Genomic DNA, 18,071 nt, shown 5'->3' on the forward strand with positions numbered 1-18,071 from the left:
TTCCTTTGAAGTGCCAACTAAAGCAAAGATGGGAGAGCGCACGGAGCTCCAAACAGTGACCAATGCGTCTCAGCTGGATCCCCGAAATGCTGAAATGAGCAACATGAGGAGACGAATGAAAAGAAAAAAAGTGGGCAAAGGAGGGAAAAACGACACGACTCATACACAAAACATTTATACACATAATAGTTTTTAATGACATGAACTACAAAAAAAAAAAAAAAAAACAATCAAATGTATCTGGGTTCAGTTCTGGCACCCTGATGAAATAAATTAAAACAGTCCTCATAGAATCAAAACAGAATCGTAACTTCATTTCACTTTCCATACGCATACTTAAAATATCACTGGATAATTTTTCATGTGGATGGGGGAGGGGGAACAAAAAACAGTTGCTGTCACTATTTGACAGTTGAAACTGCACTCTCTGGTCCATTGTTGAATCAAAGCTTGAAACAGTGATGATTCTGCACCAACACAAACATGGCATTCATCCAAGATCACGACAATCCAAAAATATGATTTCAGCTTGTCCGCACTAGAATACCAAAAACAAACCATAATGGAAAAACGATCACGTGGATGTGGAAGCGCTGTTTGTCTGCAGAAGTAGAGCAGTCCAGGCTGAAGTTTCCATAGTGCTGAACCAAATCCCACATCTGCTGCTCTGTTCCCCTTCATCTGGACGAACCATTCAACATCCCTTCCTGTGCGCTTCCGGGCAGCGATGTGATTCAGCGGTTCAGCGCACCTGGAAAAAGGCCCGCGCTCGGCCCACCGACTCGGTGAAACTGGACCGTCTGGTCCGAGTCGCAATATTCCTAAGCCTGGACTGATGCCGAACATCATCTGTCTACATTTTGTCTGTCCCTGGCAGATCAGGACTACTGGACTCGAGACTTATGACATTTTTATATAATTACACTATGAATAAATATATATAAGAAATATAACAAAGTTTTTTTTGTCTGTTTCACTTAGAAATGGAGAAATGTTTGTGTTCAGTTAAACAGAACTACATGAGCCAAGGGTTGTGACATTTAAACAATTTTATATATTTATATAAGCAAGCTTTGAACAGTCATGAAGATCGTCTATTCTTTGTCTGCTTCGCTTCAAAAAAATCTATGTCTTCAGTAAGATAGGAGTACTGGATCAGAAAACTATGACATTTTTTTTTTTTAATCCCTAAATAAACATATTTGGGGGCGCGTTGGTGCAGCGGGTTTGACCGGGTCCCGCTCTCTGGTGGGTCTGGGGTTCGAGTCCCGCTTGGGGTGCCTTGCGACGGACTGGCGTCCCATCCTGAGTGCATCCCCTCCGCCTCCAGCCTTACGCCCTGTGTTGCTGGGTTAGGCTCCGGTTTGCCATAACCCCCCTCGGGACGAGTGGTTTCGGACAGTGTGTGTGTAAATATATATTTGTCATACCTGTAAGCCTGTATTAGTCACAAAGATCTCTGTGGAAACTGCCACTTCCTGCTGTAACTGGAGCTGATTTTTTCAAGGCTGACACGACACAAGTGCCTGTTCTATAGAGAGGCGACACCATGGTACAAACACACCGGTTCTCAGGGAACCGAACATTCAAAGAGGACCAGTGTGCTGGTCTCCTCCACCCACACATCCTCATACCTGACATATCAGTGTCATTTAGTGTAACGTGTCTGTTCTCACCGCCCCATATCTGTCTTCTATATGTGTGCGTGTGAGCGCACATCGCCCCAACCCCAGCTGGGTTCTCTCCTCCAACCTGGGCATCACTCTGTTTTGCAGTGACCGCTGTAGAGAGCGGGGTGGCCATTCTGCACCGACCCGTTTTCCAGTTTCGCTCCTTCCTCCTCCTCCTCGGACTCATCCGTCTCCTCCTTATCGCTTCTCTCATCCGCCACAACATCCTGGAGAAGAAAAGCAGAACCTGACAGCTCAGCTGCTATTTGCACCTCATCGGTTGTGCAGGCATACTTGCGCCGACCCCAGCGTCCAGCACCCATAAATGGACATTTCGTAAAAATGTGTCATCAATTCAATTTACGTGAAATTACCCAACTGTATAAATGAGTAAATAATTGTAGGTAGTTTAACACTGCAAGTCGATGTGTCAGCTAAATGAATATATGTAAATATTTTAAAAAATTTAATTTAAAAAAATAAATAAACAAACAAAAAGGTATCTCTGCAGCACAATGCAGTACAATGAGACCCAGGTGGAGCTGCGCACATTGCCTGGAAGGAACTTGATGACCATGCGCAGGATGAGAAGAGCCCAGAAGATATGGAGACACTGCAGGAGGAGCAGGAGCCCGTTGAAGAAGTAGTAACCAAAGAAGGGGGGGTACATGGTCACAGGGTAAACCCACGTGCAGTACAGGATCCTGGGGGTGCAGGACAGGACAGGGGTGTGGTGTTACACTGTATACTCATAATAACAATTATTTATATAGCACCTTCCATACTAATTTTGCAGCTGAGTGCTTTATAAGGAGAGAAAATTAACTGTGATCATTAAAATAAGATTAAAATTTTAAATCCGGTCTTAAAAACATATGTTTTGAGCAGATTTTTAAAGAGATCCACCGAACTTGCCTCTCTAACATGAGCTGTTATTCCTATTATGAGTATTTGAGCTAGAATTTGAGCTTTATCCTCAATTAGGGGCGGCACAGTGGCACAGTGAGTAGTGCTGCTGTCTCACGGTGCCTGGGTGGTGCGAGAGGATGGGGGTTTGATCCCTGTTCAGTGGGTGTGGAGTTTGCATGTTCTCCCCGTGTCTGCATGGGTTTTCTCCAGGTGCTCTGGTTTCCTCTCACAGTCCAGAGACATGCTGTTCAGGTTCACCCATTGTGTGTGTGTGTGTGTGTGTGTGTGTGTGTGTGTGTGTATGTGTTCCACTGATGTATGGATGAGTGACCCAGTGTAAGTAGTCTATCTAGCAATGTAAGTCTTTGGGTGCTCTGGTTTCCTCCCACACTCCAAAGACAGGCTTCAGGTTTCCCCATAATGCGTAAGTGACAGAGAGAGTGTGTTCCACTGGTGTACGGGTGAGTGACCCAGCGTAAGTAGGGTATCTACTAGGGTAAGTCACCTTGGTGAATAAGGTGTGTGGGCTGATAACACTACATAGAGCTCCTTGGAAGTTGCTTTGGAGAAAAGTGTCTGCTAAGTGAATAAATGTAAATTAGCTTCAAAGATGTACTTGTCATCCACTGCACAACTGGTTAAGGTATCTAGTGTGTTGGCCTCACCAGGAGCAAAGGAACTATACAACTGTGTCTCATCTGTATAGCTGTGGAAGTTGACAGCACGTTCACACACAATGGTTTGGGGTGGAATACAGAAAGGAAATCCAGTGAATTTCGACCTGTCTCAGTACATGGCACCGACATGTGGGCCAACAGGGTAAAGACGTACCGGAGGGGGAAGATGATGAGCCGAGTGACGAAGAAGACGGCGGCGAAAAGGATGAACATACAGTTGCAAGTTGTCCTCCATCCTGCATAGTTGAACATTTTGGCCGACTAAGGAGGGAAAAGGGCATTTACAGTGACACTGCTACAACATTCCAGTGGAGCTCAGGACCATCACAGCACCGGGTCACCAACGCAACTGACGGTGCCGTTTAAACTGATTTACCCATTTATTCATTTATTTTTACTGGATCACAAGGTAAGTACCTTGTTCAAGGGTACTACAGCAGAAGGTGGGATTCAAACCTGGGTTCATGTGCAGGGCAGCAGCTCAGTAGCATAATAGGCTACCTGCTGCCGTATGTCCAGTATTATAAAGTATGAGGGTGTACGTCGCTATCCACCCAAAAAAAGGGTTCCCAATATGGGGTGGATAACGAAAAGGCGTTAATGCGCTTGTTTTTCTGTTTGTCAAAGAGGTCTGTGGAGGCCAGGAGCCCATGTGCCCTTATTCCTTAGGGGGAAATCATAGTCATTTCCAAGTCCATCCAAAAACCCCAACTAACTTTCACAAATGTCTCTAAAAATTACATAAAGCACTTGAAATGATAATAAATTTAATCATAATAATACAACAGTACACTATACGATATATAAGTTGCCTAGAAATAATATATCAGCCTGGCTGGACTGTGCTGTCAGAGTCGTTACAGAAGGACATCTTGGCAAACAGGAGCTTTATTGAGCCCCACACACACCAGGACAAAAGCTCTTGAACAACAGAACGACAAGGGAGTCATTAATCCCCCGTAATTCCTCATAACGGTTGCCCAACAACTATTTACATCCATAGCGGCAGCGCTGCATTATGGGAGAGCTACCGCTCCCATATTTTGTAGCATTTTTTTGCCATTTTCAGTAAGAAAATAAGAAAATGTGCTCTTAGGGGATAATTTTTTCTTTTTTGAGAGACACTCTGACAAAAAGACGTTATAGCGGGAGTGTTCAGGAGGACAGTTAAGAAAGGTACTAACTTTCAAGAGACATTACAGTTAAAGCCCTGATACCAGGAGGACAAATACATATTTTTATAGTGGAAAAATCTGCAGTCAAAGCAGAAGGTCTTGTGGTTTTTAAACCTGGGGTCCATGGATGTGGTACAGTGAGCTGCAGGGATCGCCATTGTTGGACACCAGTTTCCCAGTAACCCAGAAAGAGTTTGAAAGAGTTTCAGACCAGTAGCCCATATAATGACAAGGTCTCGAACCCCTCCAGCTACAGGCTCCCTTTCTATCAGCACTGTTACATTCAGTATTTGTAGTTTGTTTTTCTTTTTTTTTTTTTGCATTTCTAGTTCAAGTTTCTTTTTGTTGTGAATGGCAACTCGTGCTTTCCCTCTATAATTTAACAATTTGTTCCATTTTTCCCTCTAGATTCATGTTGACTAATTTTTTCGTGCATTCTGCAAGACCACTGTTACACTGAACTCACCAAATAAATTCCTGCAGCCTACAAATATCCTTATGGAGGCAGGAACACTAACTCACTGCATATAAGTAAGTGTGCACCTGGTAGTTGTAGTTGGACCCAAAAGATCACAGGTACAAATCCCACCTCCAGCTGCACTACCCTCGAGCAAGGTACTTACCCTAAATTGCTCCAGTAAACTTACCCAACTGAATAAATGGGTAAATAACTGTAAATAGCTGAACAGTGCAGGGAAACGCATCAGCTAAATAAGTAAATATAATGCAGTAAATGAGCCGGTACAGGTTATCCTTGACTTAAACACCCCGACTTACAAACATCCCAACTTACAACGGTAGTCCCATTAAAATTTTTATACAGTCTTTTGTGGTACAATAACATCAGCTGGATGTGTTACTGACCGAGGCAGTGTGCTTATCAGCCACTGAATTTTATTAGCAGCGTAGCATTTGTGCATGTTGACTATTTATAAACGAATCCTTATGCCTTATAATGCAGTATAAGGGCATTTATGACAAAGTCGACTTACAACGAGGTTGTCGGAATGGAACCCCTTGTACATCACAGACCACCTGTACTGGAGTAACTATAGTAAATTAACATAATTATATAGATTATGTATACTGTATATTATATATAATTTAGTCTATATAATACAAAGTATATACAGTGTATCTTCAAAATGATTTCTAGATTCATATATGTAAAAAAAAGTCTGCTATTCATTACAGTGTTTAAAGAATGAAAGAGCACCAATGTGGAAGCTGTGCTGTGGGCAGAAGTCGCTTGCACCCATACCTCCAGCAGGTAGTCCGAGGCATCGTGCACCAGCATGATCAGGGTCCCAGCTCGGATGTAGTTAACGCACCAGGAAAAGCTGATCAGCACAATTGTGGCGACATGGTGCACAATCTGTTCCTTGAAATCCTGAATCCAACAGGGAAAGGTGAAACAAAAGAGAGAAAACTATCACAGAAACTAATTTTGCAGAACAAGCATCTGTGTTATGAACATCCAAGAATCTTATAACCACAGTAATGGAGAATTTCATCCCAGTTTAAATGTTTCCACTCAAGAACTATGTCGCAGTCTATCTGCCAAGCAGACTGCATAGACAGGCTTTAGTAATATGATTGTGGTGTTCTACTCTGGGGAGGGTGCTGTGGCGCAGTGGGTTTGACCGGGTCCTGCTCTCTGGTGGGTCTGGGGTTCAAGTCCTAGTTGGGGTGCCTTGTGAGGGACTAGTGTTCTGTCCTGGGTGTGTCCCCTCCCCCTCCAGCCTTACGCCCTGTGTTGCTGGGTTGGGCTCTGACTCCCCGTATGGGACAAGGGGTTTCAGATGGTGTGTGTGTGTGTGTGTGTGTGTGTGTGTGTGTGTGTGTGTGTGTGTGTGTTCTACTCCCCACAACTTAACTGTGAAATAAAATGACAAATTAATCATCAATAAGCCTGATGGTTCAAATGCTTTTTACCAAACACCTTTATAAAAACATTTTACAGGTATGTGGATGGATCAAAATGCATTTTTGTTTTAAGATCCCACCACTCAATATGACAAATCTTATGTACACAGATACAGATACGCAATTCTCTAAGTGCAGTCAGTCAGTCCAATATCGCCATTTAACCAAAGTACATTCCACGAGTCGCTGCATGCGGAATTGATCACTTTTAATTTTAAGAGATATCTAGTGAAGGTTTATGGAGCAGACGGGATCAGGAGAGAAGTGAGTTTGAAAGATGTTTTGAGACTATTCTGTTGAGAGGGATTCAACAGTTCTGAAGCACAGAGGGAGGTCATTCAATCACATTGGCACCAAAACCAAGAACCTTTGTGCTTTAATTTTGGATCTCTTGTGCATGTGACCACCAAGTGACCAGAGGAAGAGTGTAGCACTTTGGCTACGGTACCATGGTAAAAGTCAGTGTTATACTACAAGTCCATACAGTTTTCAGACAGCATAAAGTTTTGTTCAGATCAATGAGACAGGCAGATTATGCAATCCATAGTGGATCCAGTCTAGCGCCGGTACTACAAGGACAGGGCCAGCCAGTGATGACTCTCCGTCGGACCACAGTGAGCTCATCAGTGGGCCCGTACAACATATTAATTTCTACTGAAACAAAAGCGTGTGCCACAGACGCAGTCCTGCCAGGATACTCACTTTGCGCTTGACGTCAGTGGCCACGCTGAACAGCAGGGAGACGTAGAAGCTCAGCTCTAGCATGTAGTACCAGTACTGGGAGGGCAGCAGCGTCTGGGGGGAATGCGGAAAGACACAGAGACTGAGAAGGGACTGATGGTAGGAAATTACCGAAACAGGCAATAAATTTGGCCTACAGTCCACAGGTGGCCTTCGACTTGACAAGGGTCCATTCCAATTTCGCGGTAAGTCCAGTTTGCTGTCAGTTGAAAATCCTCTTATACTGAATTATATGACCCATAAGTGACTCCTAAGGGTCCATCATCCACGGTCGACCGTCGAGGACCACCTGTAGTTCATAATTTGGGGAAAACTAGCAGAATAAAATACTGAAATCAACAGAAACTGCCAGTTTTGAAATAAATACTTTTCATCAGGGGGGTGTGGTGGCACAGTGGCGCAGTGGGTTTGACCAGGTCCTGCTCTCTCTGGTAGGTCTGGGGTTCAAGTCCCACTTGGGGTGCCTTGTGATGGACTGGTGCCCTATACTGGGTGTGTCCCCTCCCCCCTCCAACCTTGTGTCCAGTGTTGGCGGGTTAGGCTCCGGTTTGCCGCGACCCCGCTTGGAACTCGTGAGTGTGTGTACTTTTCATCATGAATGACATTTGGGTGGGGCCTCCTAGACATCTTACATTTGTAGAAAATTTCAAAACTGACTTCCAATATTTACATTTATTCATTTAGCAGACGCTTATGTCCAAAGCGACGTACATCGCCGAGAAAAATACAAATAATTAGACAGTATACTATATAACACATTTACTCATGTATCTAATGCTTTTCTCCAAAGCAACTTACAGTGCTAAGGTTACAATTATTTACCCATTTAGACAACTAGGCTATTTCACTGGATCAATAGAGGGTAAGTATCTTGCTCAGGGACACTACAGCCAGAGGGGAGGCTCAAACCCACAACCCTCGGACCCAAAGGTAGCAACTCTATCCACTAAGCTACCAGCCATACCCGGATAACGTAAGAGATGCAATACGGATTCCAGACCATATAGGATTTCTTGCGTTCAGGAAAAGCTTACAATAAACCACCTTTCACTGGCATCAGGCATTCTGGGAGCCTCACGACACAAAACATCAAAACACCAATCTTAACGCAAGTATCGACAGGTCCATTCACAGGTCACACAAGGACAGAGAGGGACACACACCGGGCTTTTAATTATGAGCAGAAAAACAGGCGACGCGACAGCAGCGGCCGATGAAAGTGCCTGCATACATACCAGCGTTGGAAATCCTTTCCACACTTCCGTCAAGTCATAAAACCAGGGTTTCTGGAAAAAGATGATGCTGCTGTGGATTTTGGTTTCATAAGGAAGACAATGTCTCTATTAGAGGATGAGCAATATGTGTTGGAGTCACATATGCAAATATAAAGGAAAAGGCAACATTACTTTTTTGCCTATGAAACTCCAGAAAGACTTGCATACAAATTATTGGAAGGAAATGGAATATAGTCATCCCCCACGTATACCGAAACAAGCTACTTTGACATCATAACTGTTGAACAATGGATAAACCTTCACGCAGCTACTTGTGTGATGTAATTCAAATGTTTATTATAGATATTATTAGGAATGTGATCAGAAGTCATCGATATTCGGATAAAGTTTTATGCAGCTATTCGTGCGATGAACCTTGGTTTGTATGGTGGAAAGAGAAACAAAATGTACTTAATCACACGCCTGCATCTAAGTGTCTCTTTCTGCTAATGTAATGAACACCTTGTATTTTCTATGAGATGCACATCGCTTTGGAGAAAAGCGTCTACTAAATTAATACATGTAAATATACTGCGTCATATGCAGATGACACCTTTATCCACGGAGATTTATAGTCTCTTCAATGCACTGCACTGAACCCCATGCGATCATCCGCCCATTTACATAGTAGAATAATGTCTCGCAAGCACAGAGATTCACACAAAAGACTATTTAGAGTCACCAATTTGCCTGAAACACACATCTCTGGACTACGGGAGGAAAACATGAAAATGCGGGGTGGCCTTTATATTCAGAAAGAATTATCCTATCGATTTTCTGTATATCTGTGTTCTTGGTTTCCTTTTTACAATATCAAACATGTTTACAAAATGTATAATATTATGTGTTTTAACAACATTTGCGTAATCTCCAGTTTATTATAGCATACACCACAAGGTTTATGTGGTGACAGGGTCATGAAACACATCTTTGGACATTGGGGGAAATCAGGGTGCCTGGAAGAAACCCACACTTTATTACATTTATTCATTTAGCTGATGCTTTTCTCCAAAGCGCCTTACAATGTTAAGGTACGGTATTTACAATCCTTTACCTATTTGTATAGCAGGGTAATTTACTGGAGCAATTTAGGGTAAGTACCTTACTCAAGGGTACAACAGCCAGAGCAGGCAATCAAACCTGCGACTTTGAGGCATAAAGGCAGAAGCTCTAACCACTACACTACTAGTTGTCTAAGAGTACAGTGTAAAATATAAAGAGCTGAAGAAGATCAGGTAAACAGTATTATAGAGTAACTAATGAAGGGAAACTGTACCATCATGCTGTGTATTGATAACTAATGTTAACTACTGAAGTATTTATCTAACTAGATTTTGTGATATAAATGGCCTGTTATTTTTGGGGCTCACAAACCCATACAAATGTTTCCCACTGAAACTACTGGTAATTACATCTTGGACTTATGAGAATTCACCTTACAAAGGGCTTCTCCGGAACACGTTCCCTTTGTAAAGCGAGGGGAGACTGTACTTCATCCGCGCGGTTACTAGCAGCCCTGGTATTTGGAACAAAAGTGCGGAAAGCAGCGAGCGTGACGATGGCAGGAGCAAAGACGATAGGGAACTCACGTCAACGAGTGCAGCCAGGCCAGCAATGAAAGCAAGAAGGTAAAAGGTGAATCTCCAACTGCAAGGGAAGATAAGAGTCTCAGCAAATGTTAACATCTACGTAACGCAGACAACGTTACGCAAAACACAGCTCTTGTTGAAAGAGGCGTCAAGTCCACCCACAACAGACAGAATGAGCCGCATGCTGGGCACGCCCTACGCAGTCAGCCACTAAAGACACGGTCTACACAGTACACGACAAAAACAAGGGTTAACACTGTTCCCTGGGAAACTGCCTTAGGGCCTTTTTTGGTGTGACACACCAGTATTACGTAATGATGCCACACAAAGGAGAGGAACTTAAAAAAGGCACCAAATAAACAGGCTTTCGTCATTCCGACACGTTCATTTCTCTTCACGTATCTCTAAGGACATGAGGAGCTGTGGGTGGTATGGGGGCACAGCAAGAAGCGCTGCTGTCTCACAGTGCCCGGGTGGTGCGAGAGTATGTGGGTTCGATCCTCGCTCAGTCTGTGTGGAGTTTGCATGTTCCCCCCGTAGCTACGTGGGTTTCCTCTGGGAGCTCTGGTTTCCTCCCACACTCCAAACACATGCTGTTCCGGTTTCCCCATAGTGTGTGTGTGACACAGAGAGTGTGTTCCACTGATGTATGGATGAGTGACCCAGTGTAAGTAGTGTATCTAGCAGTGTAAGTCACCCCGGTGAATAAGATGTGTGGGCTGATGACACTACGTAGAGTTCATGGGAAGTCGCTATGGAGAAAAGTGTCTGCTAAATAAATAAAGGTGAATGCGTGCACTGACACAACATTGAGGGATACCTGGCCTCTCGGAATTTCTTCAGCAGGCTCGGTCTGTCCTGGTTCCTTCGGCGCCGGAACCACCGTCGGGCCTGGTTCACTGAAACGCCTGCCTTTTTGCTTAAGCTCTCCACTGCGCTCTGGGTGAGAATCCAGAAAAAGTACGAAGACTGGACATTAACGCTTGCGGGCCTGAATCTCGCATCCTACTGCAGCACCTGGATCAAGATACTTAATTGCTCCAATAAAATTACCGCCTAAGTCGCTTCGGAGAAAGCATCCCATAAATAAACCAATTTAAATGTTCATATAACTGTATAATCACTAAGATCCCACATGCCCTATACCACTTGGCTGCAGAACATCCAGGTAAAATCTTGACAAGTTCTGATACTGACAGTTACCTGCGTGGGGTGCTTGGTTACTTCACAGAAGTAAGACTCCAGCGTGGGGTTGTGCGTCGCTGTCACGCGCACCTTCTCCCGCACTCCGAGCAGCGAGGCAAGTGGAACGGCCACTGTCCTAAAGGCACAAAGGCAGGGAGAGAAAGGAGAGAATGGAAAGAGGGCTCAGCAGAGGCTTGCAGCCTTAGGACCAACCAGTTAAAAGAATGGCAAAGACAAAAACAAGCACTGAGAATTTCTCTTTTAATTAACAAACATAAATTACTTGATATTGTCGATGTGCATGTTTCGATCCATTTCCCCCCCCCCATGTGCTCATAAGTCAGCATTTATTTATAAACAGCCAGATATAGAGGGTAAACTAAATGTTAAGAAGTGAACAAGTTGACTGTATGAACATAGCAGATTTTAGAACCAGATGAAGACAGTGGAAAAAATGAGGAAAAGACAGACTGGAGAAGTGAAATAAAAATAAAAAAGATAGACATACTATGAGCAGAAAAGTAAAATTGCCTGCATAATAATTTCTCGACTCAGTTATTAACACCTATCCAGACAATTTTTGTACTAAGTATAAGCACTCGTGGGGGGTGCGGTGGCGCAGTGGGTCGGACCAGGTCCTGCTCTCCAGTGGGTCTGGGGTTCGAGTCCCGCTTGGGGTGCCTTGCGACGGACTGGCGTCCCGTCCTGGGTGTGTCCCCTCCCCCTCCGGCCTTACGCCCTGTGTTGCCGGGTTAGGCTCCGGTTCCCCGCGACCCTGTATCGGACAAGTGGTTCTGAAAGTGTGTGTGTGTGTGTGTGTGTGTAATCACTCGTATTACTTGCTTGTAGTCATTAGTGCTTTTTTACTTAAAAAAGTAATTAGTAATGATACCGCCCTTCAAAAGAATTCTTTTCGTATTACTTGTTTTGCAAGGTCCCTCCCCCCCCAATTTCAACTTTTAGGACATTCTTTAAAACAAGACTCTGGACCATCGTAAACCTGCACCTCCTAAGGAGTTTTTGAATTAATTAATGAATGAAAAAGCAAAAGGCAAGCTGGAAATATTTTTGCTATAAATATTAGCAAATAGGGGTGCAGTGGCGCAGTGGGTTGGACCCGGGTCCTGCTCTTCAGTGGGTCTGGGGTTCGAGTCCCGCTTGGGGTGCCTTGTGGCGGACTGGCATCCCGTCCTGGGTGTGTCGCCTCCCCCTCCGGCCTTACGCCCTGTGTTACCGGGTAGGCTCTGTGACCCCGTATGGGACAAGCGGTTCTGAAAGTGTGTGTGTGTGTGTATTAGAAAATATGTTATTGTCATACATAAAAACTATTTTGGCATTTTAATTTTAGATGTTTTTGTCTGAGAAGCATTACCCTTATTAAGAAATTGTAATTCGTCTCATCACAAAAGGAATTTGCCTAATGGGGTGATTTCATGGAACAAATTAAACCCCAATGTAAGAGGAATGAGTTTCTGCATTAACGCTCGCAGCTAAAACACAACCCAAATACTTCAAAACTCATTATGTAGAAGGGGAAGACAAGAACATTTGTGATTAGTCTGAAGACTTCCAAAGAAGTGAGAAACAAAGCTGAAAGAGAGGATTCAGCAGAAGTTAAGGTGTCAAAGAACAGGGAGGCGGAGCCGCCGTGCTGAGGAAGACGAGTGCGGCCGACCTCTCGAAAACCTGCCGCACGACCAGGAAGCAGAGCGCCAGAGGAATGGTAACCCAGAGGTCTGCGGCTTTGGCGTAGACTCGGCCATCGCGGTCCTGCAGGTCGGCCCAGCCCAGACCCTCAGGGAACCAGAGGCGTTCCTGCCAGAAGCAGTCGCTGAGCCATGCCAACATACTGCAGAGGACAGAGGGAATCATCACTGACAGCCAATGAATGTCTTCATCCTTTTTTTTTTTTAATAAATAAAGCTTTTCAGTGTCAGGGGGGCGCAGTGGCGCGGTGGGCTTGGCTGGGTCCCACTCTCTGGTGGGTCCGGGGTTCGAGTCCTGCTTAGACTGCCTTGTGATGGACTGGCGTCCCGTCCTGGGTGTGTCCTGTGTTGTCCGGGTTAAGCTCCGTTTGCCGAGATCCTGCTCGGGAGAGGCGGTTTCAGACTCTGTGTGTGTGTTGCCTGTCTGCACATATTACCTGAATAAATATTTTGACACAAACTGAAACGTAAAAGGCAATACACATATGGCATTTTTCTCACACTAGTAAAACAGCTTAATGTGAAGTACTGTAGCTCAGTCAACCAACCTGCTGTGTTCTGTAATATTCAGCACTAAAATAAGAAAAAAAAACTGCATACAGTATAAACAAATTTTTGATGAGAATACTATTTCTATAAAGATAGGACAGAACAGGAATGTGTGCAATAAACTAGGCTCCAGTTCGCCACAACCTCACTCAGGACAAAAAGTCTCAGACGTGCGTGTACTTTAACAACATACAAAACCCTTACTGTAATACTGTAACTTTTTGCTAAAGGAATGCTTGGAAATCTAAAATATGCTCTTTCCCATTGACAAGAATACAAAAGACATTAAATAACCGTCTAAAATATTTCTGTGAAACATCATCGTGCCTAAGACTTTTGCACGGTACTGTATGAAGTCAAATGTTTTAATACATGTTTAGGAAAGAGGTTTTTCTTTAGGCTGACAAGGTGTCATTTGAAAAGTGAAAGAAACGTCCAATAACTCATGATTAAAAAAAGAAAAAAATAAAAATCTCCTCCAGATTCAAGCCTCAATTCTCAGTCAGCTGTTTGCTATCAGGTGGACGTGGCACTCAGCCAGTTTAAGACTTTACGGACCACAAAGGTCATGTTTAACAAGCACTCGACCTTCTTCGGTTGCCCTCTTGTGTAAATGACATTTCCCCCGCGGTGTGTGAAGCGCTCAGCTCGATGCAGGCGTCTCAAGAATAAACAGAGGGATGATCACCTGCCTTCCAAATTTACCTGTTTTGAGTAATCAGTTAAGTGCTGCCTCTCCGTCATCCTAAACGTCCACCTAATACCTCCTGCTCCACGCTGGTACGTGGTTGGATGTGTTTTAAGGCAATTTTTTTTTTTAAATATCTTACAATAATTGTTTTTATTAGGCTTACGCTGGCTATTAGTGAATTTTATGTGATGTGTGGGGTGAAAGAAGAGATCCAGGACAGGAAAGTGAGCAGCAACATGAGCTCTTGGTACGAACCGGGCTTCTTTATCAAGCTTTCTTATTTACGTTTCGTAAATACTTCCGCCAACGGACTTAGAATGCCCAGGTGCACAAGGGATCCCAGCTCCCCAAAAGGATGCGCTATCTGCCCCCGGGTCCGAGCCCCACGGTCGACTTCCACCGTGCAGAGATGTCCAGATTCTTGACGTTCATATTCAGCAGCTGTTTTTCTGCAAAGCAGTGTATAACTCGGTAAACAAAGGTGCATTTTACCGGTCCTACCACTCCACATCACATTCAACTAACAAACTTTGAGAAACTAACCATCAGCCTGAATTAAATCTAGGAGCAACTATATTCCAGGAAGAGCAGCTCAGCACTGCTGTATGGTAGTCCTTTCCTCACAATACACTCAGTCTTACGTAGAACGCTCAACGTGAGTTTCGTGCAGAGCCCACATGCCAACACAAGGGGTAAGTGTTCGGTTAGCGTGCGGTCCGTCGTAGGAAGGTGTTTATTTCCACATGGTTACCCAAAGCGCACAGACTGATAACGCTGTGGACTTACAGAACAAACCGACCACACCGGCCACGTGAACCGAACCATCAACGGCAGCGGCACACTATCCTTGAGCAGTTCAAAGCACCGCAAACAAACTTAACCCCCGATTTGTGTAGAGACAGCTTTCTGATGTTGGCGTCCCTGTCCAAAATTGGGCAGCTCATCATGATTGTTTACAGAGTAATTATAAAACATACATGATCACTGAATGTTGAGTTACACCTTTTACCCGAGTTAAGTACTAGTCATTCATTGTCTCAAGTTCTACTCTTCTTGGGGTTTATGGTCCACAGACCTCATTTACCTGAAATGGTACCACCTGTGTGTGTGTGTGAGTGTGTGGACACTTTCCTCTATTATAGTCCCACTTATTCATTTCCTACACCCATGTGAACACACACACACCACAGATGTACAACATATGGGAAAAAAAGGGTTAAAATTCAGTGAAAGTGCTGATCATTAATGTTATGTGTTCAGACACCAGGTGTGCGGAGGAGCTCGTGGAACTTTACTGTACTCAGATGGAAGAAACGACATTTCTGACGTATTAAAACCGCAAAACACGATGATCGGAACCCAAGCGGAGGGTTAATTCGAGGTGTTTGTCAGTCTGCGCCGCTTCTTTGTTCGCGCTTTTCTCTCCGACTTGTGTGGACCTGCAGGGACGCTCGCATTCAACAAGCTGAACACACGCACGCAGTCACCACACGTGATCTGAACACCTATACAACCAATTTATATATTATATAATAAAGTACATACTACATCGTTCCACCAAAATACACTGGAGTGTTAAACTTGCTACTTACTTCAGTCGGCCGGCAGCGATCCTCTGCCTGTGACACGAGCAAGTGAAGAAGAATAAACAGGTAGTGTGTGTGTGTTGTCACCGGGAGCCGCTGCGGGTGGGGGCGTCACCGATGGACTCGCTCCGAGTCGTTCCCGCTTTACTAACCGCTCCGCTAATCCATATCCATCGATTACAAAATGCTGAAAAAAAACAGTAGCAATGCAATACCGAGTTACATAAATTAGATTTTTTTTTTTTTAAATGTTTTCTACTGCTCAGTGAGTTTCTTCCTTTCCCGACGCAGTTCCCCAAGCGTAGCTCCGCACAACACTCAGCCGCGTCCTGCTGCCGTGAGGCGAGGCGACAGAGTCGCGCGCACGAGGGCGGAACTCGGACAGCTCGCAATGACGTCACTGAGCTCCGCGAGCCAGTGGAAAAGGGGCGGGGTCTTGCGTTCGCGCGCGTTGCATTGTAATGCACTTTGCTCGAGCGCGGTTCGTCTTCCGAGTTGAATAGTGGGTGTTTTTAACTTTGCAAGCGTAAGATTTGTGGTGCAGCAATTTTGTGCACCAGTGGCTAAAATATTTCTTGAAACTGCTCTCACTGATAGACCCACAGAAGGAATTGTTCGATAGATAGGGCTGTCAGTGAGTGGCTGAAATTTACATTTATTCATTTAGCTGACGCAAAGCGACTTACACAGTGTTGAGGTAAATATTTACCCATTTATACAGCTGGGTAATTTTACCAGAGCAATTTAGGGTAAGTACCTTGCTTGCTCAAGGGTACTACAGCCAGAGGTGAGGCTCAAACCTCCAACCTTCAGCTCCAACCATTACCCTACCAACTGAAATGACTAGAATAATAATGTATGAGTGGTTTCAGTATTTCTGGTGTAGTTGAGGAAACGTTTAATACGCACAAAGACACACACGTTTACCGAAGCCGCTTGTCCCGAGCAGGGTCGCGGTGAGCCGGGGCCTAACCTAGTATGGGACACACTCAGGCCGGGACGCCAGTCCATAGCAAGGCACCCCAAGCAGGACTTGAACCCCAGACCCACCAGAGAGCAGGACCCGGCCGAACCCGCTGCACCACCGTGCCCACCCCCACACACAAACACAATTAAGTAACCCTGTGCATATCACATTCACTTTTTAAAAAGTGTCCAGAGACTCAAAGATCTCCAAGGAGAAGATGGATTGAAGTGCTACAGCAAGAGCGGAAATTGGAGCCCATCGAACTTTGACATCCCGATTCTAGTGCTTAACTTTCCAACACGTAGTTCGTATCTATACATCTATCTACCCTTTTCTCCGACGCAACTTACAATTATTGAGCCATTTAAATAAGAACATTTCTTTCATATAGTGTGAGACCAGGCACACACTAGTGCGTTACATGTACGTACATCTTCATAAGTGACTTTCTTGTGGCTTTTAACTTCATATGTTGAGGCACAATAAAGCTTTAAGACATTTTATTTGGGCAAAGTTTCCCTTTGGACGTTACCCTTCGAGCAGCTGCACACTTGTCTCCGTTTCCAGTTTCAGTCCAGTTCTCCTTCAGTTCTGCACCAAATGAGCTCCTAGCACAGGCAGACACAGAGCCTCCGTTCTTATCAGTCACATTCCCAAAAAATCTCAGTCGAGCTTAGTCAAGGTTATCCTGTATCACAAAGTCGCTGGTGGAAAATTACATACAACAAAGATATATTGGTACTTTCTAGGGCCTTCTACACTGCAGCACTCAGTCACACAACAAGAACACACCTTATAACCACAACAATGAATGGTAATTAGGGAAAGAAGTACATTATTGGATAAATAATAAAGTTAATACAATCAGTCAGTTTCCCCCTTTGATTCTAAATAAACCATAACTTGGAATCCTTATAATATAAGGGAGTGAGAATGATAAGCATGGTTACACCCTATACAACATAAAGTAAAATTACACTTATGAATGACCTACCTCATTCACAAGCATGACCCGCTTGCAGGTACAGCAAGCTCAGAAAGAAATAAAATAACCACACCCACACACACACACAGAACCACATGTCCCATTCAGGGTTGCAGGGAGCCAGAGCCTAACCTGGCAACACAGGGCATAAAGCCAGAGGGGGAGGGGACACACCCAGGACAGGACACCAGTCCATCGCAAGGCACCCCAAGCGGGATTCGAACCCCAGACCCGCCGGAGAGCAGGACCCAGACCAACCCACTGCGCCACCACACCCCACAATAAAATAACCATTAATAACAAAAGCCACTAAATGGGAATAAAAAAATGAAATCATGAAAATGAAACAAAAATTGCATGATTAAATATACTTGCATTCAAGGAGATGGTCCTAACATGTGTGGATGTTTCTTAAATAATAAAGACAATGAAATGTGAATT

At 44.3% G+C, this 18,071-nt stretch overlaps 1 protein-coding gene across 3 annotated transcripts; it reads right to left on the reverse strand.

Annotated features, from left to right (window-relative positions):
- Positions 1-1,360: 1,360 nt before the first annotated feature.
- On the reverse strand, positions 1,361-16,045 carry LOC108931761 (ceramide synthase 2-like). Of its 3 annotated transcripts, XM_018747763.2 has the most exons (11): positions 15,685-16,045; positions 12,822-12,995; positions 11,165-11,282; positions 10,782-10,900; positions 9,962-10,019; positions 8,334-8,384; positions 7,060-7,152; positions 5,693-5,860; positions 3,411-3,517; positions 2,221-2,374; positions 1,361-1,897 (listed from the first exon to the last, which is right to left on the reverse strand). In XM_018747763.2, the coding sequence occupies exons 2-11, from the start codon at positions 12,992-12,994 to the stop codon at positions 1,760-1,762; spliced, it is 1,179 nt and encodes a 392-aa protein (XP_018603279.1). In that variant the 5' UTR covers position 12,995; positions 15,685-16,045; the 3' UTR covers positions 1,361-1,759. The 3 variants fall into 3 exon arrangements, with proteins under 3 accessions (XP_018603279.1, XP_018603278.1, XP_018603280.1); XM_018747762.2 differs by lacking the exon at positions 15,685-16,045 and having other exon boundaries at positions 12,822-13,059; XM_018747764.2 differs by lacking the exon at positions 15,685-16,045 and having other exon boundaries at positions 5,693-5,821; positions 12,822-13,058.
- Positions 16,046-18,071: the final 2,026 nt, after the last annotated feature.

Source organism: Scleropages formosus, chromosome 23 (assembly GCF_900964775.1).
Source record: "Scleropages formosus chromosome 23, fSclFor1.1, whole genome shotgun sequence".
NCBI lineage: Eukaryota > Metazoa > Chordata > Actinopteri > Osteoglossiformes > Osteoglossidae > Scleropages > Scleropages formosus.